This window comes from Lontra canadensis, unplaced genomic scaffold (genome assembly GCF_010015895.1).
Source record: "Lontra canadensis isolate GAN:19392208 unplaced genomic scaffold, GSC_riverotter_1.0 scaffold141, whole genome shotgun sequence".
In the NCBI taxonomy this organism is placed as follows: domain Eukaryota; kingdom Metazoa; phylum Chordata; class Mammalia; order Carnivora; family Mustelidae; genus Lontra; species Lontra canadensis.
Genome location: NW_022631135.1, coordinates 933871 through 959873, shown reverse-complemented (window position 1 = coordinate 959873; position 26003 = coordinate 933871). Strand labels below are relative to the sequence as shown.

Here is a 26003-nt window from a genome sequence, read left to right as displayed (position 1 = left end):
GTTGACCGATGGGCATGTGATGTTATTAACTGCCATGTTTTGAACACTGCTAATAATTGACATTTCTGTGTTGTTTTACTACCTACGAAGTACATCAGTGTAAGTTCTCTTTATTAACGTTCACAGTGACCCTTTGAGGAGGGTGCTACTGCCTTCATTTAAATGAGGCATTTTTGCTGTAGGGGGCACAAAAGGGAGATGAGTTAATTCCCTTAAATACACACAAAGAATTGTATATCAGAGAATGAACCATAAAGGAAAAGATTGCTTTGGCTGCATAAAAATTTTAAAACTTAAAGGATAAAATGACAAAGTTCAAGATACCTGGCAGAGAAGGAGTCAATATCACGACTCTGTCACTAACTCTTCTGTCTCATCAAAAAATTCAAGCACTCAAGTAGAGAAACAGGCAAAAGATTAATCCAGTAACCCAGAGAGAAGCTAAGTGAACAATAAGTAAAAAATGTTTAGCCTCATTATGGTTTAAATCAATACAAATTAAAAATTCAGTGTGTAAGTTTTCACTTATAAGCCTGGCAAAGTTTATGTTTTTAGCTTGTGTTGGGGAGGTTGTAAGAGAGAAAATGATACTCTTCTGCTTTATAAACTAGTAATACTTCCTGGAGGACAGTTTAGCAAAGCCCACATTAAGCATGCCTACCATTTAAACCCGTGTTATCAGAGATGTTTGTAGAAAGGCTTACAAGAGTATTTCTTACAAGAGTATTTCTCACATCTTTGTTAGTATGCATAAAAATCTAAATGGCCCACAGTAAGGATTGCTTATGCCTTAATGCTGCTTCTGTGTGATGACTAAAACAGAGCCATTAAAAGTTATGCTAAAGAATTACTAGTGAAATGAGAATGTTCAGAATTATGTATGTATTTAAAAAGTAAGTTTTATTGCATAGCATGTATACCAAGATTATTTTTTTGTTTTTAAAATGATCTGTACACTGACTGGTTGATAGCCCACAGGCAGGGCTGGCCACAGACGACTGCACATCTTCCAGCTTGGGGTTAGGCCAAGTGCTTTTCCGCCACAGGAGGTCATGGCTCCCACCATTGCAGCAGCTGAACTGATTGATAAGAAATGACATCTGACTTTCTTGTTCTTACTGATCTTCATAGATTCTGCATACTAGTCCTTTGTTAATTTTTATGTGTTGTGAATATCTCCAGGTTTGTGGTTTGTCCTTTATTCTCAGTATAGGTCAATATAGTTGTTGGTATACCGAGGTATCGAGTGTAGTTATTAATGGAAGCTTATATAGTTCAATTATCATGCTTTCCTTTATGGCTTATGCTCTTTCCATACCCCTAGGTGTTAGGGATACTCTCAATCCAGGTATTTGAACGTTGCCTTTCACAGATCAATTCTTAATCCATAAGAAATTGGTTTTTCTGTGTGGTGAAAAACAGCACTGTTTTTTACTTTCGTTTCCTTGAAAATTAGCCAGTGCGTGGGAGGGTTTCTGAGCACTTTAATTTCCATTAGTCTGACTGTCTGTCCCTGCTCTAATGCCAGACTGTCTAAATTACTATACCTTTAAAATGAGTCTTGGTATCTTGGTATCCCCAGCTGTGTTTTTTTTCTTCAGGAGTGTCTTGTCAATTCTGGGCTAAAGCTTTCCATTGCATATAAGCTTCAGAATCAGGTTGTTGGGTTGTAAGATGACCTTGTGGTATCTTCATTAGAGCTGCATGTGGTTTGTAGCTCACTATGGTGAGAATTACATCTTTGTGATGTAAAGTATTCTTCCCCACAAGCATAAAATATCCCTCTTCATTTATATATAATATTTTTAAATGTCTCCCAATAAAGTTGTATAATTTTTTAACCCAAAAGAGGTCTTATAAATCTTTTCTAGCTCTTGCTAGTATAGGAAGATACCAGTGACTTTTTAATATTCGTCTTGTATCTAGCAACCTTACTCTTTATATGTTAGATGCTATTTTCAACACAGGGTGTACAAAAGGCCTACAAGGAGAAATCATTTAAAATTTGAGCACAAGCAAAATATCCATTTAACTGAATAAATGTGCTCTGTTATGTGCAAGGCTGAGCACTCTTAGCTAGCCGTCAGAAGATCAAGTGCTCTAATCTTGCTGGATCTGACTATGTGACATTGGGCAAGTCAGCAGGGCTGGTCCCGTCCACCTTTACTAATTCACAGGACTTATTATAAGAATATAATAAGGTAACCAATGAGAAAATTTAGTGTTATGCAATTATAAGTATTTTTCCTGAATTATGTTAATCAGGAACATAGGACAAAAATTAGTGGCCAATGTGAGCATTACCAATACCCACTTTCATTGTGGCATTTTAATAAGTTTTAAAGTGAGCTAGTTGTATCCGTTATTCCTAGCACCCTATCCTCATTTTTGCAGTGGGCATGCGTGTACACACACACACACACACACACACACACAGCCTGTGAAGTTTGCCTATCTTAGAGGACACTTTTTTAGGCAGCCCTGCTAAACAGATTTAGGCAGTTAAAATGTAAATTCTCATGTAAGGTGAGCAAACTAGATAAATGTGGAAAAATTCATTCATCCAGTCCAAAAAATATGAGAACCAAAGTGTGCAAGGGTAGAGCTGGGCACTAAGGATGCAAATGGTCAAACTGGGAAACAAACAAACAGGGTCCCCTTCCTCGGGAAAGGATCCGGTCCATGAGGGGAGGTGTAAATATTAAGAAACAAAATGTAATTTACAAATGTGATAAACGCTCTGAAGGAAGTAATGCGATAGGAGAGAACCAAATAGATTTACGCTGCTGTAAATTTAAGCTTTCCCTTGAGAAAGCAAGTTTGCGTTGAGATCTGAAGGACGAATAGGAGTTGCCACTTCGGTTACCCGCTGGCTGCCCCACCAGGATGCCACAGAGGCAGCAGGTGGGCCAAGGCCAAGTGCAGGCCTGTCACTGAATGCCAGAAAAGAAGAATAAGTACTTACTGGTGGTGTAAGTACGCCCCATCTCCCCTTCTCCGACATGAAAAGTTCTCCTCCTGATCTGACCTGACCTCTTCCTTTGGAGGAGCTCTGAGCTTGGGATGAAGCACTGAGAGTGGGAGGCGAGGGGAGTGCACAGAAAGGTAGTGGAGGAAGACCCACTGAGGGCAGAGCCTCCCAGGGCTTCCGCTCTCAGCTGGGTGCCAACCACTGGAAGGCCCAGAGGAGCTGCCACAGACTCCGTGAGAAAGGAAACACGTTTCAGAGGAGTACTTGACTAAGTCTTTGTAGCTGTTTTTCTCTATGTTCTGTGAAGCACTCCTCCCTTCCCAGTTTATCCTAAATGCATGTTTATGAGCCCTCAGCTAGACACAATACGTCCGTGGCCTTGTCGCCACTGGAATGGTGCTCCCGAAGAGTCCGCATGAGGAAGAAGAGTCCTGCTTGCTGGTTTGGGCTGCGAGGCCTCAGAAAGGATGAGCCCCAGGAGGGGGAGTTGGCAACTTTGCTTCAGTTGTCTCCATCCCCTCTCTGCACCCAGACTTCAAATAAGTCCCGGTGACTCCTGGAGTCATCACTGATGTGTAGGATAAAAAGCAAACAAGGCCTCCTTTTCAGCTAAAAGCGTGAGCTGCCAAAAGAGGAAATGATGGGAGAGCAGCGTCTCATCCGCTCACGTATTTTACTCTTGTTGTTGTTGATTATACCAGTATATACGGAATGCCCATTGGGTGTCATCTATTTACCGTGAAGGTTCACACCAAACAAGGTCTGCACTCAGCAGTAAATCATGGTAGCAGGGTACAGTCTCTGCCTTGAGGATGTGTTCTGAGCTGCATTGGGTGGGAACAGAAAGGCAAGATCTCTACATTAGGATGGGGTGTCAGATGGCTTCTTTCAGGGGAGTAGGAATAGCTCAGGGAAGAAAGGCACAGAAGGAGCCACTCCAGGCCAGAGCTGGTTCTCTGAACCTCATATCCCGAGACTGGGGCAGAATCAGGCATGTCCGGGCTGCAGGGCACATGTTGGAGGAGCGAGATGGTTGCTGGGGGGCAGAGCGGCCAAAGCCCAACTCTGAAGAGTCTTACAAGCCAAAATCTGGAGTTCAGCTCTACTTGGAGAAGCGAAGGGGCACGAACACCTCGTGTATTGGGGAGATGATGAGAGGGTAGAGGTCTGTGACTTGGTGACTATTGACATGGGGATATGTAAGTTCATGATTTGGGAAGATGGCCAAGCAGGGGAGGATCCCAGGCTTCTGGCATGAGCAAGTGAGTGGGTGGTGGGAGCTGTAATTTCAATCCTGGGATACAGGTGTTGGTTTTCACAGGTCCTGTGCAACATGGCTAGTCTTCTCAGCTCAGCTGTCTTAAAGCAGAGGTTCTTGTTCTATTTTTTGTTCTTGGTAGTGTAGGAGAACATACCTGCCATGGCATTATGGAGGACGTTTGGAAGTGAATCTGTAAGGGCCTGTCTTCTGCACATGGCGTGGTTATTTGGAAAGTTACCAGATAGTCTGAGTGTTAAGAGGAAATGCAGCATCGCAGATCTGCTGGGTTCAAATCTATTTCGTAGTATGTGACCTGCCAAGTTCTTCACGTTTCTATTCCTCAGTTCTGCCATCTGTGAACTGAGGATAATAGAATTTATAGAAGAGTTTGTTTCCAAGGCATGCTGTAGCATATCGAGTCAGCTATAGGAGCCATTTTTGCTCCTAAGAATAAATTAAACATTGGAATATCCTTCCCCAGGGGTGTTGAGTTTGAGGTGCACGTGAAATGGCTACGTGGAGAGGTCCAGGAGGTCGCCAAGAGCTTTGAGAGAAATCACAACAGGTTCGGAGCTGAAGGTAGAGGTTTGAAAGTCATCTGAATGTGTCACCTAGTGAGGAAGACTTTGGTTTGAGGGATGTTACCCTGGACAAGGTCAGAGGAGATGCAGGAGGGGGAATGGGAAAATAGGAAGAAAATGCGGAGGAAACACTGTCACGAAAGTTGCAGAAGACGAGAACTCCAGGAAGGAGAGAGTAATTAAGTCTTGAATATTAAATCAAGTGAACATGTCCTCTGGAATTGTTGGTATAGCATTAGCCTGGGACTTGGTTAGAGCTGTGTCAGGCAGGTAGTGGGGATGGAGCCCTGTCACAGGTTGAGGAAATGGGGCTTTTACACGGAAAGTACTTTCAGGAAGCTCTCTGTGCTGTAGTGCATTCGTGAATACCATTTTCTACATAAGATAATCTTGTCTTCAAGCTAACATTTCCGAGTCAGGGTGATACTCAGAGTTTCAAGATGAACTTGAGAGCCAGACAGGAAATTAGCATTTGCTGTCTAACTGACTCGCAGGAGAAAAGAGCCACGCACGTTGGCTGGACTAAGTTCTCGCTCATCACGAGCTACTCATTCCCATGTGGGCCCTGATGAGCCTGACCTTGTATCTGAAGGAGGAGCCCCAGCCTATGGACTTTCAGTTCAGGAGCCAGGAGTTTTTCAGGCATATCACATGCATTGCATTTTTATTTTATTCTCCTTGGCTAGTTGTGCTAGTCTTGCACCTAAAATTAGCATTAGTTTTCAATGTAGATTAATCAAGCCTAAAATGCAGATTTACACATAGCCCCGAAAAGCCATTTCAGATTTAGTGGCTGTCACACACAGCCACTTTTCACTTCGGCATGCTGTGGAATGTTTTGCCTCACGTTTATAAATCTGACAGGTACTTTCCATGAGTCAGTTCCAACATATTTGAACCACCCCACAGAAGATGCACTGGATGCCACCACTGTTGTGCAATTGTTTGCACAAGAGTCACTAATTCCCCAGGGTTTTCTCTTGGGCAAGATTATTATCGACTCTTGTTTTTGCAAATGGAACTATTGTTATTGGGGCTCTCTTTCCTGGTAATAACAGAAGCGATTATTATTATTATTATTATTTTTAAAGATTTTATTTATTTACTTGACAGAGAGAGAGATCACAAGTAGGCAGATAGGCAGACGGAGAGAGAGGGGGAAGCAGGCTCCCTGCTGAGCAGAGAGCCTGATGTGGGGCTCGATCCCAGGACCCCGAGATCATGACCTGAGCCGAAGGCAGCGGCTTAACCCACTGAGCCAGCCAGGTGCCCCGCGATTATTATTTTTAAAAAGAGCTAGCAGAAAATGTAAATGATCCCTAATTCCTCTGCTCCTAGAGTTAGATAATCCCTTTTCACAGTGTATGTATGTGTGAACACATACACACCCACGCCCGCCTCTGTGGATGGAGGCTGGGACTGTCGATTCTGTGCTCTAGCCTGTTTTTTTCTCCCCTGGCAGTGCATGGGAGATAACCTTCCTCGGAAGCCTCTCCTCGTTTTTCATCAGCCATTGAACAGACGTGAGGATTTACGTGACCCCTGTTAACGGGCGTTTAGGTTATTCCTCCGTTGTCACAATTCAGCACGCAGCTGCAAAGGTCATACTCGTGTGTACATTTTGGGGCACTAATTTCATCGTTTTCGCGGCAAATGTTTCCTTCCTCCTGAAAGGTTTGAAGAAGTTGCAGTGTATGAACACCCCTATTGCCCCACAGTTTGTCTGAAGCTAAGGATTATAAAACATTTAAGAAATCCTTGCCCATCTGGTGAGGAAAGAGCATTTGTTCCCCTCGTCTCCTTTTTTAATTGTGAGGAAAGAGCGTTTTGTTTTCCTTGCTAGTGAGGCTCAAACACACACACATACACACACAATTTTATTTCTTTTGAATTGTTAGTTCTTTCCCATTTTTCTATTCAGGTGTTAATTATCTTATCTCAGACAGATTTATTAAGGTTACTAACCCTTTCATCCCAAATGTTGCATATTTTCTCTAGTTTTTCATTATTATTGAGAATTAAAAATAGCACCAAGCTGGGGGAGGGAGGGAGAGGGGTAGACAAAATCAACAGATTGGAGGCATGAAGGTTGCATCCAGAGTTTGGTTTCTTTGGCCCAAAAAGTATTTTTTAGAATTTGAATTAATGAACAGTGCCTAAAACAGGAAGGAACCAACTGATTTCAGAACCATCAGGAGCTCCAGTGGCATTGAGCCGTGGCACCACCCTCGGATGACGGAAGAGCCCTCTGAGCCACCTTTGTCTCCTCAGGATGCCCTGGGTACCCCATCTCCCTGCTCACGCGTTCACCCACCTGGCCTCTGAGGGGTGGGCGTGGTGATCGTGACTTTATTATGCCTTAGGCTGAATGAGGGCATTTGGAGAAGTATGAAAATCAGAAGAATATTTTATTATAAACAGTTTAAATTACAGCCTCTTCTCTCCCCACCCACCCCCCACCAACTCTTTTCAATGAGGAAGTAGAATCCTAGAGAATAAAGTAATTGGCATCAGTCCCTTATACTCAGGACTCCTAAATGCCATCCATGTGCGGAGCTAAAGAGAGTTTCATCTGTCTGAAGAACCACAAATGTCAGTCATCTCAGATACTATTTTCTAAACGTGTAAATTTGTGGTGGCATTAGGAGAGAATTTTGCAGTGGTAACCAAGTAGTGTGTGTTTAAGATATTCCTGACCCCATGATGATTACATTGGAGGACCTGTTAGCCCTACATTTATTTAATTCTCATGCATCAAAATAATTCCATTAGCCTTAGAGTGAGTATGTGTCTAGACTTGTCAGGTATGATAGCCAGTCCTCACCTGTGCTATTTGAAACATGGCTCTTTCAAACTGAGATGTGCTATAAGTAGAATATAATATACTGGATTTGAAGATGTTAGAACAAAAGTGTAGACTAGTAATCTAGAGATTTGGGTCTAGAGATGAACTCTTTTGAGTTCCACTAAACTTCTATTGAAGGAAAACACAAGACAAATACTTGGTGAGTTCTGTTCATATATGGTTCCAAAGGTTTTTTTTCCCCCTAAAAAGATAACGGTTTTGATACTGTTTTTTAAGTGTAACTTTTATATGATGCTTTATCAGATAAAATGTTTTCTCATCTCTTTATCTTATGAACCTAAGATCGATACAGGCTTAGCTAGAATACAGTATACTGAGTGTAACCTTATTCTAGTCCATTTGTTACTTAAAAGAACCTTTAAGAGTTTGTAAAATGCTCTCATATCACGTTCCCACGAGATTTATACCTAGCAGAATGAACCAGAAGACCTTACGCTAGCTTTAGGGCCAGATGTTAACTATGCCTAGAAACCTTTGTCAGGGCTCTCAGCAATTTGGGAAAGCCATTTTAAAAAAGAAGGCAGAGTCCTCCCAGGATATGATAGATGTAGTTATTTAACAAAAGAACAGAAAAAAGAAACCGCTAACTTTCCACTTCAATCAGCAGGTGTAAGTAATGGGGAAGACAGGCGACAGTGCTTCATTCCTTCCGTGAAATACAATTGTTTGTTCCCCCGCCAAAGCCCCTGCTCTTGGTTCTTGCCTTTGCAGCTCAGTCCCTAGCACCTTCATCCTTAGATTCATCAGTGCTTACTCTTGACACGACACCATCCTTGGGGCACTCTGGTAGCTCTGGTGAGCAAGAGGTGAACCCATGAGAACCTGAATGCAAATAACATAGAGAGTAAAATGTAGTGTTTGGGAAGCCTTGATAAAGGACTGTGAAAGTTGACTGAAATTTCTGATTGGTAAATCCGAGACCTCACCAGAAAGGTATCAGGGATTTGAACGTACGGAGGTGGGCAGAGAGGAAGAAGCTGGTGGGGAAGCAGTGGCAGGGGTGGCAGGGAGAACAGCTCCCGCATGTGGCTGTGTGTTGAGTTCCCAGCAGAGCTAGAAAGACTTGTCCAAAGCATACTGCAGAGGGCAGAATTCTGTGTCAGTACCTCAGGTTAGACTTCACTCTGTAGGTCACCTGCAGAGGGTATTTGAGTAGGGGAAGGACCTTTTCAGGACCATCTTCAGGAAGATTAATTCATCAGTGGAGTGTAGGACTGACTGAAAGTGTGCTCGGTTAGATGACGTACCCTATAAGGAAACCATTATACTGCTTCAGGCAATTATTAATGGGGAAACTGACACCTGTATCTTTAACAAGAGTAGAACTGAACTTAGTTTGGAAGCAAACCGAGCAAAATATGAAATATCATAAATGAAAATCTATAAAAAATCATACTAGCTAACATTCACCGGATGCCTAGTCTGTGCCCAGTTTTGAGGACTTTGCCATTTACTATTTCAGTTAGTTCCTGCAGTCATCCAAGGTGCAGGTGAGGACATGGGGGCCTGGAGAGGGTGAGTCCCTCAGCCAGGTCACACAGCTGGTGAGTGGCAGGGCTAGACTGACCCAGAGGCAGCCTGAATCCACACTGCACACTGCTCTGCAGAAGGCTTCATGATGGGAATCTCTCAAATAGCAAACTCCCACCAATGTAGTTGAAATGCAACTCATTTTAGAAAAATTAATTTTGTACAAAACGTCTTTGAAGTTGCAGTTATGATATAAAGCTAAGTGAACAAGTAAAACCATAATATAAAATAATCATGTTTAAAAATGAGGTAAAATTGATGTTTCCATTTGACAGAATATTCTGCAATTGATGTGTAGTAGTAATTCTTTAAGTAAAGGGACTTGAAGGTGCCAAGTATAAAGATTCTAATAGAAAACTTACCATTAGCTTTAAAGAAAACACAATTAACTGTCCTGACGTGACTGACGCCTCACCCTCTCCTCGAAAGTAAGGGAATTTAATTGGCTTAAAAGCTAAGAGAGCTTTGACCATCACGGGGTGGAAGGGAAGGAAGGTGTTCTCCTTCACCTCTCCTCTGGGAGGGAAAGAAAGGCAGTTGTGTCAGAGGTAGGCAGGTTGTGGTTGTTGTTGTTGTTGTTGTTTTTGTTCTTAAACAAATGGGAATTTGGGGGAAAACATCTCAAACTGACTCTTGAAAGCAAAAATACTTAACTAAATTGATGTGATTCTAGCAAATTCTGAACTGAACTTTTATCTTTGAGGTGAAATTGTGTTAGTGTGTGTGTTATCAAGCACAATATAGTTGGGACTCAGAGGAGACCAAGACAGCTGTGGGGGGAACCTGGTCCAAGACCTAAATGTGAGACGGACCCATATGAGAGCCCACGCGAGAGCCTCTTGAGACCACAGAGGGGCCCTAACAGTATTAATTATGTTTAGGCAAAACAAGTGAAGCAAAATTATTTCCCTGAACTATTTGTTGAATGGGTGCTGTTTTTCATTTGGCCAAAAGGAAGAAAACACTAGATTTAATGTTTCCCTCTGAATTCAGCAGGCACACAAATCTGTGAGAAAAGGAAAGGAGGGTGATACACTAGGGATAGCAGTACACTACAGGCAGTACTACACAGGCAGTTCCCAGACTTTGTTGTCTCAGGACACTTTACACTCTTAAATATTGCCGAAGGGCCCAAAGAGCTTTTGTTGCTGTGAATTATCCATACCAAAAGTTACCATAGTATAAATAAAAATTATTGAAATTTACCAGATTATAAATGAAACAGAACAAATTAAAAATATTTATAAAAGAGTTCAAAATAATCAGTGAAAGAAGCCTGTCAGAAAAGGCCACATGTACTGTGTGGTTACAATGATATGAAATCCTACAAAAGGCAAAGTGATTGAGACAGATCACTGGTTGTCACTGAGCTCCTTGGAAGTCTTTAAATACGGGGAATCTATTGGGCCACCTGGGTCGCTCAGTTGAGCAACTCTTGATTTTGGCTCAGGTCATGATCATGGATGGGGTCATGGGATCGAGCCCCACATTGGGCTCTGTTCCCAGTGTGGAGTCTGAGGATTCTCTCTCTCCTCTCCTTCTGCCCCTCCCCTGGCTCGCTTTTGCACGCACACCCACATGTGCGCTTTCCCTCTCAAATAAGATCTTTGGAAAAAAAAAAAAAAAAAAAAAACAATATCGGGGAGCTATCAAGCTCATGGTGGCCAGAATACAGTCTCCCAAGATTCTGGTTTTCACCTGCATGCTTGAATTTTATCACTGGCCACAAGTCTATTGTCAGTTGTTTTCCTTGAGATGACAGGCTCACCTCATTGTCAAGAAAATGCCTGCCTAGAAGAGTAACAGTTTGTCCATCGGTAATTCTCAGATAAAAAAGGTGTTTATGAAAAGGCGGCTTCTTCAATTCCCAATTCGAGCGTTCCTTTCTTCTCTAGCCATCCATTGTACTTCTGTATGCAGCAGGAGTGTGCTGTGCCCATTTTCCATTTCATTACCCAGAATGTTAAAAAGACACGAACTCAGCGGATGGGATGTAAGACAGTAATTTTCTGTGTTTCATCCAGGACAGCCTTAAGTGAGGCTGGCTTGCCTTCTTTGTTCCTTGTTTCACTGAGAGTGTGTGGTGGCAACAAGTCTAGTGACTTTTGGTGCAATTTGGTGCCACCGTCTTGACCTGTGGCAAGATGCTAACAGGTGTGTTCACCCTTGTTGTTGCGCTATCGGTGAAAATGTCCACACCCCAAAAAGGGCAATTAGTGTCTTAGTGTGTTTGTGAAATCTTTCTTTTCTTTTCTTTTTTAAAAAATGTAATAGCTTTGACTTCACAACCCCCTGAAAAAGAGTCTCTGTGACCCTCAGGGTCGGCCGAGCACCCTGAGAACCAGTGGTGTACCAACACTGTGTAAGAATTGACTTTCCTGGGTTAACCAAATAGAAAATTTTTAAAAGATTTTATTTATTTGAGAGAGAGTCCGTGCATGCATGCATGAGCAGCGGGAGGGGCAGAGAGAGAGAAGCAGGCTCCCCGCTGAGCATGGAAGCCAGACAGGGCTCTGATCCCAGGACCCTGGGATCATGACCTGATCAGAAGGCAGATGCTTAACCGACTGAGCCACCCAAGCGCCCCCCCCCCCACACCAATAGAAATTTATTCTACTTGCATTTTTGGCTCTATGACTCCTGTCTTCCCATGGAAATTATGTAAAAAGTGAAAATCAAATGTGCATATTGGAGACCCAAGGAAGAAGACTTCCCATTAGGAATAACTGACGTCCATAACCATAAACTCTTGTATTTAAAACTGAACACTTGAGTGCATGGATCTCATTTTTATTTAGGAAAGAATTGGATTGTCTCTCGCATAAATTTTCATATTTTCAAGAACTCTGGCTATACTGCTGCCCTACGGGAATTGAATTTTACTTAATCCAAAGACAAATGTCACTGTTTCTTGCATTAGTTTAATTATTTTTGGATGAAAGCCGTATTTTTGCATTTTTATTGAGACTGCCCTCTGGATAAGTGCTTTACCACTTACAGGCGGAATTTCTGGTGGCTTGGGTCAAGTGCTTTTTCATGAGTGTACATTTGCAGTTTACTGAATCAGTTTCTGGAGAAGAGCACGCTCAAGCTTGAGCCCCATGCTGGGTGCCCCCTGTCTCTGGAAACTTGGAAGCTCTGCTTTTCAAAAGAAGTCATAGAACCTCTGTGCTTGAGTGTGATTTCCCACTGCTCCTCAGGTACACTAAAATAAATCAGAGTGTTCCAGAACCTTCTGTGAGGACTTAGGGCAAAGTGGGCAACAGGCACATGTCCTTAAGGAATTTAGATCTAGAGTGAGAGCTGGGATTGGATGAGACCACCATGCTGAGCTATTCCCATATTGGCCAAAAGAGGGGGACAGAGGCTAGGGAACGGGGTTGTGGGCGTTAGAAATGTTCACTGACATTGTATGTAGTTGGGGGGGGTGGTACCGATGGAAACAGTGGTTTGGGCTTCTGTTTTTACTTTACCAAAATTCTAATACCTAACATATAATCCACATACTTCAAAGCTGTGATCTTATCCAAACTCCAGGTGAACATTATGATGTCATTCATCCAAAGGAAAAGCCTAATAATACCTGTCCATTTGTACTGACCAAAAAAAAAAAAAAAAAGTCCAGACTATTGTGAATATGAGGAGGAATTCAGGCTTTAAAAAAAAAAAACAAAAACAACAACAACAAAAAAACCAAGTTTTTTTGCACTACCGATGCGTAGTTTTCAGTTTGATTGGAATGGGTGATAAATCATTATCTGTTTAAAAAAAAACACACACACAAATATGAAGGTTTTGGGATTTTTATTTTTCTCACAGATACATGCCAGAACAGAAAAAATGTAAATGCCTGATGCTTGTGTGTACCAATGGCATTGGTGGTTCTTTTCTTTTCTCCTTCCCAGCTCAAAAGCCTAGATGTTTACTACTTGCAGGAATATATTTCTATATGTGTTTAAGTACAAAAAGCAGAAGAGAGGTGGATGGGTCAATTATAAACTTCCTACGATGAATTATTCCCTATTCATCCAGGACATGAGGAATTGGGATGTTCTGAAATGCTGAATATCTAATTAGCTCAGAGTTACACTTGATTTACTGCTTCTTAAAGAACGAGGAAAAAATGCACTTGAGAGAGGGAAAAAATGTGGTTAACATTAAAATTACAAGAAATGTAATTTTCTTTCACTCCGAAAACTGTTTGGAATTCTAAGAGTGTGTTAAGGTTGTCATTTGTAATACTTATTACCAGAGGAGGAAATTGGTTTCTTTCTTTCTAGTGGTTTGATTGTGAATAAATGAAAGTAAATGACATTTGAGTTTACATGGGTAACTATGTCTTTTTCTCCACATATATTTCAATAAATGTTGAAGCTCTTTGAAATCAAGATCTCTCATTCAGTTCCTACACACTCCTAATTCCTGTTTACTTGTCTGCTAATGACTTGGAAACAAGTTTAATTTTAGCTTTCTTTTCTAAATTGAAATTTTTTATTTTTGGTGAAAACAGATTCAGTGAAATAATGTGACATGGAATCTAGAGGAAATGGAGAATAGGATCCTAACCTCATTCTTTCTGTGGGTTTCCAGGCACTGGTAACCTGAGAAGTTCCTTTTCTATTATAGAAGCTGGGCATAAGTGGCATCTCTGTTCAAGAACCCAGCAACCAGCCCGCAAAGATCAAGAATAGATCTTGACTGATCTGTTCTGTGACTGAGGCCACAGCTAACTCCCAAATCCAATTTGATTAGTAGTTTTATCCATCCCTGATCACCATTCCCAAGTTTCTGTTCATAATTACTAACCTAAAAAGAAACGACTTTATCTCTTCTCCATTGATCCCCACCCTGCCCTGTGCCTGCCCCTTCAGCCCGCCTAGAATCAAGCAGAAGTCCTAATGAGTAACCAAATAGCCTAAAGCAGGAAACAGGTGAGAGACAATGAATTTGATTAATCAATCTGTCCTATATAATGAAGAGGCTAAAATAATATCTGTGCTAAATCTCAGTGGTGGGGAGTTTTTCTGTGAAAAGACTTTTTATCTAACCAAAAGAATGTACATTCTAATTGACTCTGGGGCCAGTGTCCCTTGGAAAGGACCTTAATTACCACTCTCCACTGTCTTCTGTCATCACCTACCATATGCCAAAACTTCAACTAAGAAGTAAAAAATTACCTTCTCAAAACCCTTTACTCTCTCTGGGGTGATGCACCATCTGTATTTTTTTGTCTGCCTCCCTGTCCACTCCCATTTTAGTCTTCTCTCCTCCCTCCTTCCCTCTGATTGTGGGCTCCCCCCGGGGCTCATGCCCCTCCTTTTTCCTTACACCTGTAAAGACTAGTTCACCTATGAGTTTCACTCGCCCTCTGCACCAGCCTGCAAATCCACATCCTTGGTCCTAAGACCTCACCTGGGCTTTTCACCTGTCCTGAGGTCCCAGACTCCAAACCTGATCACGCTCCCTGGTACTTTCTTGCTTGTCCCCACCCTCCAATTGTTCTCCTACAGGGTGCCTCCCCGTCCACCCTTTACCCTGGTTTCATTCAAGTCTGAGTCCTCATCACCTAGCCATCTTACATGGCCGTCTTGTCTCTCTCCTCCCCACCCTTAGCCTCTTCATCATACTGAAGCTGCAGCCCTGTTTTCAGAACATAAACCAGGCCATGTCAAGCCTTCCTCAAAACCCGCTTCCTCCTCTCCTGAGCTCGTCACATGCCACGTGGACTCGCTAACCCCTGGCTCTCTGACCTGTCTTCTGCCTTTTGAACTCTACCTCGGGATCACTGCAGTAAACTGACAGCTGGTCTTTCGTCTGAATGCTCTTTCTGACTTCAGTCCTTTTTTTTGTTCGATCGCGTTTGTACTCCTCAGTATGGTATTAAAAGAGTAGACCTAATATTTTTTACCCAACCTTCCATTTCTCACCCTATTATTACTTCTCTCCAATAATGCCCATTTCCTCACTATCCTGTCCTCTCTCATTCTTGCTCCCTCCCCCCCGTACTCTGCATGTCCCCACTGACACCTTGCGTTGTCTCACTTCCTGACCTCTTGCCCCATTCTCTTCTCCTCACCTGCAGCCCCTTTTCTGTTCATTTCAAAGAAGTCAGAATGGACTTTTTTTTTCTCCTTCCTTGAATCTAACGTTAAAGCCTACATGGGTTTCTCTGTTTTGGACTGTTGATGTATGAGTTACCTTTGTTTTATAATTAACTCTGTGTGCGTGTTCTGTTTGTTTGCCAGTTTGTTTCTGGTGCTTGTCAGTTCTCCACGTAGTGTAAGGCCCGCAGGGGTGGCATAGACTTTCCTGTTTGTCTTCTGGTCAACGTGCTATTGACTAGAAGAGTAAATAGAAGAGTAGAATGAGTTTGAGGAGTTCTTTATAGATCCTGGATATCAACCTTTTGTCTTACTGTCATTTGCAAATATCTTCTCCCATTCTGTGGGTTGCCTCTTTGTTTTGTCGACTGTTTCCTTTGCTGTGCAGAAGCTTTTGATTTTGATGAAGTCCCAAAAGTTCATTTTCGCTTTTGTTTCCTTTGCCTTTGGAGAGACATATCTTGAAAGAAGTTGCTGTGGCTGATATCGAAGAGGTTACTGCCTATATTCTCCTCTAGGATTCTGATGGATTCCTGTCTCGCGTTGAGGTCTTTCATCCATTTTGAGTTTATTTTTGTGTACGGTGTAAGAGAATGATCAAGTTTCATTCTTCTACATATAACTGTCCAGTTTTCCCAGCACCATTTATTGAAGAGACTTTTTATCACTGTATATTTTTTCCTGTTTTGTCAAAGATTATTTGACCATAGAGTTGAGGGTCCATATCTGGGCTCTCTACTCTGTTCCACTGGTCTGTGTGTGTGTTTTTATGCCAGTACCATGCTGTCTTGGTGATCATAGCTTTGTAGTAAAGCTTGAAATCTGGTAACGTGATGCCGCCAGTTTTATTTTTGTTTTTCAATATTTCCTTAGCGATTTGGGGTCTCTTCTGATTCCATACAGATTTTAGGATTATTTGCTCCAGCTCTTTGAAAAATACCAGTGGAATTTTGATCGGAATGGCATTAAAAGTATAGATTGCTCTAGGCAGTATAGACATCTTAACAATGTTTATTCTTCTGATCCAGGAGCATGGAATGGTATTCCATCTTTTTGTGTCTTCTTCAATTTCTTTCATGAGTGTTCTGTAGTTCCTCTAGTACAGATCCTTTACCTCTTTGGTTATGTTTATTCCCAGGTATCTTATGGTTCTTGGTGCTATAGTAAATGGAATCGATTCCCTAATTTCCCTTGCTGTATTTTCATTGTTCGTATATAAGAAAGCCACTGATTTCTGTACATTGACTTTGTATCCTGCCACGTTGCTGAATTGTTGTATGAGTTCTAGTAGTTTGGGGGTGGAGTCTTTTGGGTTTACCATATAAATAATCATGTCATCTGCGAAGAGAGAGAGTTTGACTACTTCATTGCCAATTTGGATACCTTTTATTTCTCTTTGTTGTCTGATTGCTGTTGCTAGGACTTCTATGTTGAACAAGAGTGGTGAGAGTGGGCATCCTTGTCATGTTCCTGATCTCAACGGGAAGGCTGCAAGCTTTTTCCCATTGAGGATGATATTTTATGTGGGTCTTTCATAGATAGACTTTATGAAGTTAATCTATCTCAAACTCAACACACACAAAACAGACAATCATATAAAAAAATGGGCAGAACCGCTAACTGGGTCCCCTCCCCACAGCAACACGGCTTCTCTTCCTCAGCCTGGCGACAGGGGCTTCCCCTCAGCCGTCGCCGCCGCCGCCGCCGCCGGCGGAGCTCAGCCGCGCCCGCGGCCCGCGGCCGCCACGCAAGATTATGTTGCTTTTTAGTCGTCAGGGAAAGCTTCGACTGCAGAAATGGTATGTCCCACTATCAGACAAAGAGAAGAAAAAGATTACAAGAGAACTTGTTCAAACCGTTTTAGCACGGAAACCTAAAATGTGCAGCTTTCTCGAGTGGCGAGATCTGAAGATTGTTTACAAAAGATATGCTAGTCTGTACTTTTGCTGTGCTATCGAGGATCAGGACAATGAGCTAATTACCCTGGAAATAATTCATCATTACGTGGAATTACTTGACAAGTACTTTGGCAGTGTGTGTGAACTTGATATCATCTTTAATTTTGAGAAGAATTATTTTATTTTGGATGAGTTTCTTTTGGGAGGGGAAGTTCAGGAAACATCCAAGAAAAATGTCCTTAAAGCAATTGAGCAGGCTGATCTACTGCAGGAGGAAGCTGAAACCCCACGTAGTGTTCTTGAAGAAATTGGACTGACATAATTCTCCTACCTTGTTGATGACTTCTTGTGGCATTTCACACACTGTAGATGGTCACTGCCTTCATGTCCATGTTAGCTAATGGTATAAGATGACGTCTTGTCAGTATTACTGTTTTGCTAAGCTGCTTCATTCAGGCCTACACAAATTTTTTTTTTAAAGGGAATTTTTGGTTAATCAAGTGATAACTTAAGGGACTTAAATACAAATTAGAACGATGCAGAAAAAGAAAGGTACCTTTTCTGGATATTTTAAAGTTTATAGATCTGTTTCTCCCAATCGAATCATGTTATCTATGAGAACGACAGAACCAGGCATTTTACATTCATTAATTACCGTCTTTGGCAAAGGAAACTGTTAAATTATATGCAACCTGGCTTTATGAAACCAAAGACTAGTGTGTAGCATTTCAGCATATCTGAGAATAAAGGGAATCGATACTCACATATCAAATGAATTAAAATTTAACTGTTTATATTGAGACTTCAGAAAAAAAAACAAATTTATACCAAAGACCCTTATTGGAAACTACACACTTAAAGGGAACACACAAATGACTAAATTGAAATGATGCGTTTTACACTAAAAATTATTTCTCCAGCATTGCAAACCGGGGTCGAGGAACAGAGATAGACTGTTTAATAGTGAACACGTTACTTTTAAGGCCAAGGAACGTTCAATTCCTGAGACAGATTTTTTTCGTGGTCATAACGATTTAGTGACTTAGACAGCTTTCGAGGCCCCCAGCAAAAACGGAAACATTGACTTACCGGAATTCTTCACAACAGTATCTGAAGAGAAGAACACATTATATGTAGATAAGTTATTTTCTGTAAGATAAGTGTAAGATAAGTGTCGCTTAAGTCATTGTTTCAAGCATGACTTGTTCTTCCTGGGGTGCTTGTTATGGCCAAGTTGATTTTGCTCCCTCCACTTACAAGTGCTGGAAACTTGAGGGCAGCTTCCTTCCCTTCCATGGCAATGCCTAGTTATCAGAAATCGTATAAAAGCAGACACCACGTTTCATGTAAAAGTGAGAGTCGAATGAAGTCAAATGACATTAGTGGGCCCTGTATTTTTTAAAGCTATACAGTTGTTTCAGTGTCAACTTTTATACATACTTCTGTGTATGTAGACACGTCTTCACGGTTTACACTTTGCATTTGTATCTGCTGGGCTGGATTAAGCTTTGTTGTGATTGTGACCAGTACACATATTCAGGCCATGTTAGCGCTGTCTTATCACATCACTGATTAGTTGTAATAAATGTTCGACGTACACCACTGTAAAAAAAAAAAAAAATGGGCAGAAGATATGAACAGACACTTCTCCAATGAAGACATACAAATGGCTATCAGACACATGAAAAAATGTTCATCATCACTAGCCATCAGGGAGATTCAAATTAAAACCACATTGAGATACCACCTTACACCAGTTAGAATGGCCAAAATTAGCAAGACAGGAAACAACATGTGTTGGAGGGGTGTGGAGAAAGGGGGAACCCTCTTACACTGTTGGTGGGAATGCAAGTTGGTGCAGCCACTTTGGAGAACAGTGTGGAGATTCCTCAAGAAATTAAAAATAGAGCTTCCCTATGACCCTGCAATTGCACTACTGGGTATTTACCCCAAAGATACAGATGTAGTGAAAAGAAGGGCCATCTGTACCCCAATGTTTATAGCAACAATGGCCACAGTCGCCAAACTGGAAAGAACCAAGATGCCCTTCAACGGACGAATGGATAAGGAAGATGTGGTCCATATACACTATGGAGTATTATGCCTCCATCAGAAAGGGTGAATACCCAATTTTTGTAGCAACATGGATGGGACTGGAAGAGATGATGCTGAGTGAAATAAGTCAAGCAGAGAGAGTCAATTATCATATGGTTTCACTTATTTGTGGAGCATAACAAATAACATGGAGGACATGGGGAGATGGAGAGGAGAAGGGAGTTGGGGGAAATTGGAAGGGGAGGTGAACCATGAGAGACTATGGACTCTGAAAAACAATCTGAGGGTTTTGAAGGGGCAGGGGGTGGGAGGTTGGGGGAACCAGGTGGGTATTGGAGAGGGCATGGATTGCATGGAGCACTGGGTGTGGTGCAAAAACAATACTGTTACGCTGAAAATAAATTTAAAAAATTAAAAAAAAAAAGTAGAACAAGGCAAATGGTAACTGTGGGTCATTTGATTTGGAATTGGATGGCACATTACTTACATTGTTTTTCAAGCCTCTGTCTTGGGAATATTTAAGTCTTTTCTCTCTTTTTTTCCTCCTAGAAATTCCATTTTTTAAACAACACTCAACTTTGTGAACCTGAAGAATTTTGATCATTCCAAGTCCTAATGCCACACCACTACTCCAGCGAATTTATACTACGACTGGTAACAATGACCAGAAGCCTGAAGAATTAAAATGCCAACAACCAAACCTTACCTTAACAGCTCTGGTCTATACTGTTCCCTCGCATTTTAATACATTATTTTGTTTCATAACCACTTCTAAATATTCTTGATTCTTTCTTCTTCTTCTTCTTTTTTTTTTAATTAGGAAGTTTTGTTTTTATTTCCTGTTTACTTTGTGTACAACTACCTGCATTTTATCACTCATTTTGATCAAATGATAGTGAACAAAGCCAGCCCCATGCTGGTAAGGTGCTGTTCACTTGAACAGGTGCTGTTGTGCGGAAAGGAAACTCTGTGACTAATTTCCATAGTGGCTTTCCTGCCTTCCAGATCCTTCCCACTGAATCCTTACCATAAATATTTACGGAGTTTTCAGATTGCAGTAAATATACTGTATGAGAAAATATTAATACAGATTTAAAGCATTTCTACATCCTGAAAATTTTCTAATGTTTGAGAATTTCATCGGGGCTGTTTTTTATATTGAACCCTTTTTGACTTTCCAGTCCTCTGACTTTCCCCTGAAAGTCAGAGATGCTCCCGACTGGACAATTAAAAAGAAGCTCACTGACCACGCACTGTGTTTCAAGACCCTGTCGTGCCACAGTGCCAACGCTTCTCAGACACATGCTCTTCGGCAGCATTCCAGAACCCGGAGGGAGGAAAAAGAGAAACTACCGTTTCTTCCCTTCTACTAAAAATTCAGGCAGCTTAAAACCTTAGTGCTTTCTTTCTTAACATGTCCAAATTTCAAGACTTTCCATTATTTGACCCCTTTGTGTAGCACACTTGCTTTGTATTAAACCTCCTTGTGTACTTGTAAAACTGACCTTTTGTTATTGAGCAGGTGTATCTCTTTCAGATATAGTTGGATGATTCACGAAAGTTTGAGGACACTGGGGAGTGGAGTAGGGGCTGCGGTGGTGTTTTTGGTGGTTGTAAGGAAGCGAAACCACTTACAGCCAACACCGGAGACCTGATGGGGCCTATTAACGGTATTGAACATGTTTTCCTTTGCTTTTGACCCTATGTATAGTTCTGATGCCAGATTAGATTTATAGCAGCTTCAAGTTGTATTAAATGATATTTTGCTTTCTGTAATACTGTTATAAAATAAAGTTTGTTTATTCTCTAAACTTGCCGCTTCTCTTTTTTGCAAAGGTTTAAAAAATAAACTGGACTGATCTTTTCAGGCAAAAGACTTACTATATGGTGAAATGCAGCATTTTTTAGAACCTGCTGCTCCAATCTTTTATAATTTGCGGCTGCCGCCCGCATCACCGATGCAAAATTGCTAAGGCAGCACTGAAGGTTCCGACATCCCTTGTTGGGAGTGCTGGACTCCTCCAGCCTGGGTACACGGCCCACCACCGCCTTGCAGATTCTCCAAGGGAAAATCCCGCTTGTTTTCTTTGTGTATGTTTTGTTTTCGTTTTCAGAAAATATTTTCGTTCCACCACCTGAACCACCCTCTGCTTCAGGTTTTGCTCTACTGACGGTGGGCCTCAGCGTATGAAACAGAATGGGTTCTGCCAAGGGGCCGCGTCCGTGTCTAGTCGGGGTGTTTCATTACGAAACTTCTGCCCAGACACCTCGGATTAAGTGCTCCATTTTCTTCTACACATTGAAAGCATTACACAGCAAATGACCAACAGGGTCTATTCCGTTTTAAAATGTTACATAGAATTTCACGAGTCATTTAAAGTGAGTGTGTTAAATCCAACGTACATGACTGTCTTCTTTGGGATCTTTCCCCACTGAATTCTCTCTCACCTTGTGAAAGGTTTTTCTCACTTCCTGCAGAAGTATTACAAAAACCACTCCTCTCTGGAGAAGCGGATCTCAGCAAGCCAAGCCTTAGTGACTGACATTAGGGAGCTAAATGTGGCTCTGCGAATCTATTTCTCGTCAGAAAGCTTGAATGGATAGTATTCATATTTAAAGCAGAAGTTGGACTTACTAAGAGTTCTTTGCGAACCAGATCTGCCCATCCTTCTGGTGATAATGACCCTGATAAGAAGTGTCCATGGCAACTCCCAGTGAATAGGAAATGCTGTGTTTTATTTGGGCTCAGTTTCATTCAGCTGAGCTAGCAAGGACGGGGCTTGGGATCCTGGAGACACCTGGAGCATCGGGGCTTAGGACCCAAAGAGCAGCTGGGCACCATGTACATAAGTGATGTCATGTGTAGCTGCAGCTGCAGGACTGCCATTCTGAATATTTTGTAGTTCTTAGAAAGTATTTCCCAGGATATTACCTGGTCTATAAAGTGAGCTTTCAGAACCTCAAATGATAGAATAAGAAAGTTGGTCAACAGTGTTCACTGAGATGAGAGACGTCTGGATGTAATTATCTTAAAAGCCATATAATTTCAGGTGATAAGTAAAAATTCCTTTTGCCTGCATGGGGGTTTTTAAAGGTAACATTTTACGTAAGCTTTATAAGCAGTCCTGTGTGGGATGCAGGAAACATCGGGGCATTTTCCGCAGGCGAGAGCTGGATAAAAAATAAGGTTATTTTTTAAATATGTAGAGTTGGTAGATGTTTGGTATTTGACCATCATGAGTGGCTTCTGTTTTATGATACATTGTATATTGCATTATTCATTGCATAGACCCTCAGTTCGTGGAATGCCTATCACCAAGACTCCAGCAATGACATGGACTGTAGCCACAATGACTGCCCAACGTGGACAAGTATCCCCCTTATTCATGCACAAAGTTGTTTGATATCTGAACACATAATTGAGAATTCAATTATAGGTAGGGAGGAGTGAGTTGTGATTCAGATGAAACAAGATTGGCCGTTAGTGGATAATTGGTAAAGCCAGGTGATGGTAAATAAGGGTTTATTACATCATTCTGTTAAAATAGTCCCTAATAAATGTTAAAAAAAAAAATACCCTAAAGCCCCATAATTTTTTTTTTAAGTCCTTCCTCCATGTATTGTTAGAGAAGAATACATCATTTTTCATTGCATGGTGCTCTGGTCAGTTTCCACCTGTTTTCCGTGCTTGCACGAGAGACTGGGACACTGGACTGTTACTGCTAAGACAGTGACCAAAGGGAAGGTACCTTGATGAGTTTTACAGAAGCCAGCCTGGACTCAGATGGATCCTTGCATGCACCCATTCATGTGTCTGCTGGGATAAGGCCATGGTGGAGCACCTGCTCCAGAAGATAACACGGCCAGCTGGCAAATCCGAGATGCTGCTCTCTTGACCTTTGGCCCCAGGGCCAAAAACACCGACCCTGTGTACAGCTGTGGTGCTAGATTAGATTTATAGCAGCCTTGGGTTGTATAAAGTGATACTTTGCTTCGAATACAAAGGCCTCAGAGACCTGCAGATGGACCTTGGAATCCCTGACTCAGAGTAAACTGAACCACGTGACTTTAATGAAGGCACTTAAATCCCTCTAAAGTGAGGGTACTTCTACGTCCCAGTGCCGGGATATTCTGATAAACATGTGTGCAATGCCTAGCGGAGCTCCTAGCCCATTAATAGCCTCCCAACATGGCAAGCATTGTGAGGGGTAACCCCACTGTGCACGAGGTGATCCACCCCTGGCAAATTTGTGGAAGATCATTGTCATTCTGAGCTGTGTTGAAGGCTTTCCCTAGTAGAATTCTGTGCTATCCTAGGGTTACTTGGGAAGTCTGTTGAGAAGATTTTGGCTTTGAGAGTATGTGGACCTTACTTCCCCGAGATCCCCACATTGTCAGGGATATCCTAGGGTCTACTCATGGTCTACCCCGTGGAGGTAGCACAGATACTTGGCGACTCTGACTGCAGGCTTCCTAACCACAGACTCTTGGATGGATTTCAAGGGTCTGAACTTGTCCCCAAATATATGCAAAATTGTGGGTGTGCACATGTTTCTTTCTTTCTTTTTTTTTTAAAAAGATTTTATTTATTTGACAGAGATCACAAGTAGGCAGAGAAGCCCGCAGAGAGAGAGGAGGAAGCAGGCTCCCTGCTGAGCAGAGAGCCTGATGCAGAACTCGATCCCAGGACCCTGAGATCATGACCTGAGCTGAAGGCAGAGGCTTTAACCCACTGAGCCACCCAGGCACCCCCTGTGTGCATGTTTCTTAAGAATAAATTACTGCTTTTCATCATGTTCTCAAAAGGTTTCTTTATTATCTAAATAAAAGTTAGGAACTTCTGCTCTTAATAATCTGGGTTTGGGAATGTTGGTTTTGGGTTTTGGAGGGGAGGGGGATGGGGGTTGGGTGAGCCTGGTGTTGGGTAATAAGGAGGGCACGTATTGCATGGAGCACTGGGTGTGGTGCATAAACAATGAATTTTGGAACACTGAAAAACAAAATTAAAAAAAAAAACCACAGTGGAAGGAATTTTTAAATTTCCAATCTGTTTGGTGGTAAGTATAAATAAAATATTCTGAATGCATGTTTTCTGTTCTGTTGTTTGTCTCTCATTTGCCAGGGTAATTATCATTGTGTAAATTCTGATAAACTCAGAGGTCTCTTCGGATTAGCACACTAATTATAAAGTCAGGAAGCAAGAATCTCCAAAGAGTATTTGTTCTAAAAATTGTGTTTCTAAACAAGTTAGAAAATTAATTTCCAGAATGTGCTTTAACAGTTATGAATTCTGATTTCTGAAACAAAATATTGCCAAGAAGCTTAAGATTTCAAGGAAAATTGTTTTTGGTGTATGGGAGTATTTATTTGTTCTTGATTTTCTAATTGCTATTAAATTCTAGAAAATGCTAGAGGCTATTACCTGGTCGAATTAATTACAAGTTTCCTTTTTAAGGGTTCCGAATAACATTGCTGGATGGGACATACTGTGTGTCCTTCCTAGTCTCATTTTTTGTTTGGTCAACTTGTATAGGTCCGCAATGTAGAGGAACCGTCAGGCTTGGCAGTTTCCCACTTGATGAGAGAGGTGGGAAGTTAGTATTAACCGCTGTATTTAGCTCTGTTAAAAAAAAAAAAAAAAATATATATATATATATATATATATATATATATATACACACACACACACACACACACATGGGGGCCCTCGGTCGTTCAGAGGTTAAGCGTCTGCCTTTGGCTCAGGTCATGATCCCAGAGTCCTGGGATCGAGCCCCGCATCGGGCTCCCTGCTCAGCAGGGAGCTTGCTTCTCCCTTTCCCACTCCCCTTGCTTGTGTTCCCTCTCTCCCTGTGTCTGTCTCTGTCAAATAAATAAATAAATCTTAAAAAAAAATATATATATATGTATATATATACATATATATATATATCCCCCCCACCTTTGGTGAATTTTCACTGAATATTTGGCAACACAACAGCATTATTTTATTAACGGTCTCAATATTATATTGATGGTGGGGAAGAGTTGGGAATTCTTTCAGTACTAGAACATTAGAAGTAAAATGAGCCATTGTGAGACGGTGTGGGGTTGTGCATGCTTTTGGGGCGCTGGGCTTTGGAGCACGGGACGGAGCAGAATAGAGGCTAGCATAAGGAGACTGCGGCCGGTCTAGGTGGCAGGAGTGGTGCAGAGGAGCTGAAGCAATCCAAGCCGGAAGAAGATCTTCCCCTTGGCTGTGAGTGTCTGAAGAGCAAATGTAGCTGACAGAGCTTTGGGAAGGATGTGACAGATGGAGTAGCTGTGCCTTCAAGCAGATAGCATGGCCTTTCCATGGGAAAACATGTTTCTGTTTCTCTCTACATACAAAAACTAAGAATCCGCTCAGGATTTCATTGGAAGTTATTCTCAACAGCAACAAAAGAAAGGGATCTTGCTTTGAACTCCTTGGTTATGCTTATCACTGCACATGTATGTGGAGCTCGTCTGTTATCACTGTAGCTGGGACGCATTTTCCCTGGGCAGGAAGAGACGGTGGACTGGCCTCCACCAGAACCAAAAGCCAGGCTCCCGTCTTTCCAGAAGAAGGTGGAGCCAACCCTTGTGGCCAGCTGGGAAGGCGATGCATCCTTTCACGCCTTCTGTTAAAGAAAGCATTTTTACACAAGCTGATTTCCATCAGGGGCTAAAAAGAGATCCCTCCCAGAACTGATAGAATATTATTATTCCTTCCATATGGC

General features: G+C 41.8%; 2 protein-coding genes across 19 annotated transcripts in view; both read left to right on the top strand.

Annotated features, from left to right (window-relative positions):
* Positions 1-21074, top strand: part of EPB41L2 (erythrocyte membrane protein band 4.1 like 2) — a 218621-nt gene extending 197547 nt beyond the window's left edge. For all 18 annotated transcript variants that reach the window (XM_032843482.1, XM_032843481.1, XM_032843479.1 and 15 more), the window contains one exon: positions 19813-21074. The gene's annotated coding sequence lies outside the window, so the exon portion shown is untranslated. The remainder of the gene's footprint in view (positions 1-19812) is intronic.
* On the top strand, positions 17002-18273 carry LOC116858628 (AP-1 complex subunit sigma-2-like). Its single transcript, XM_032843483.1, has one exon. It carries the CDS (start codon positions 17066-17068, stop codon positions 17528-17530), a length of 465 nt encoding a protein of 154 aa, XP_032699374.1. The 5' UTR covers positions 17002-17065; the 3' UTR covers positions 17531-18273.
* Positions 21075-26003: the final 4929 nt, after the last annotated feature.

Excerpts from the sequence above, each read along its gene's own strand:
- LOC116858628 (XM_032843483.1), top strand. The coding sequence starts at position 17,066 with ATGTTGCTTTTTAGTCGTCAGGGAAAGCTTCGACTGCAGAAATGGTAT.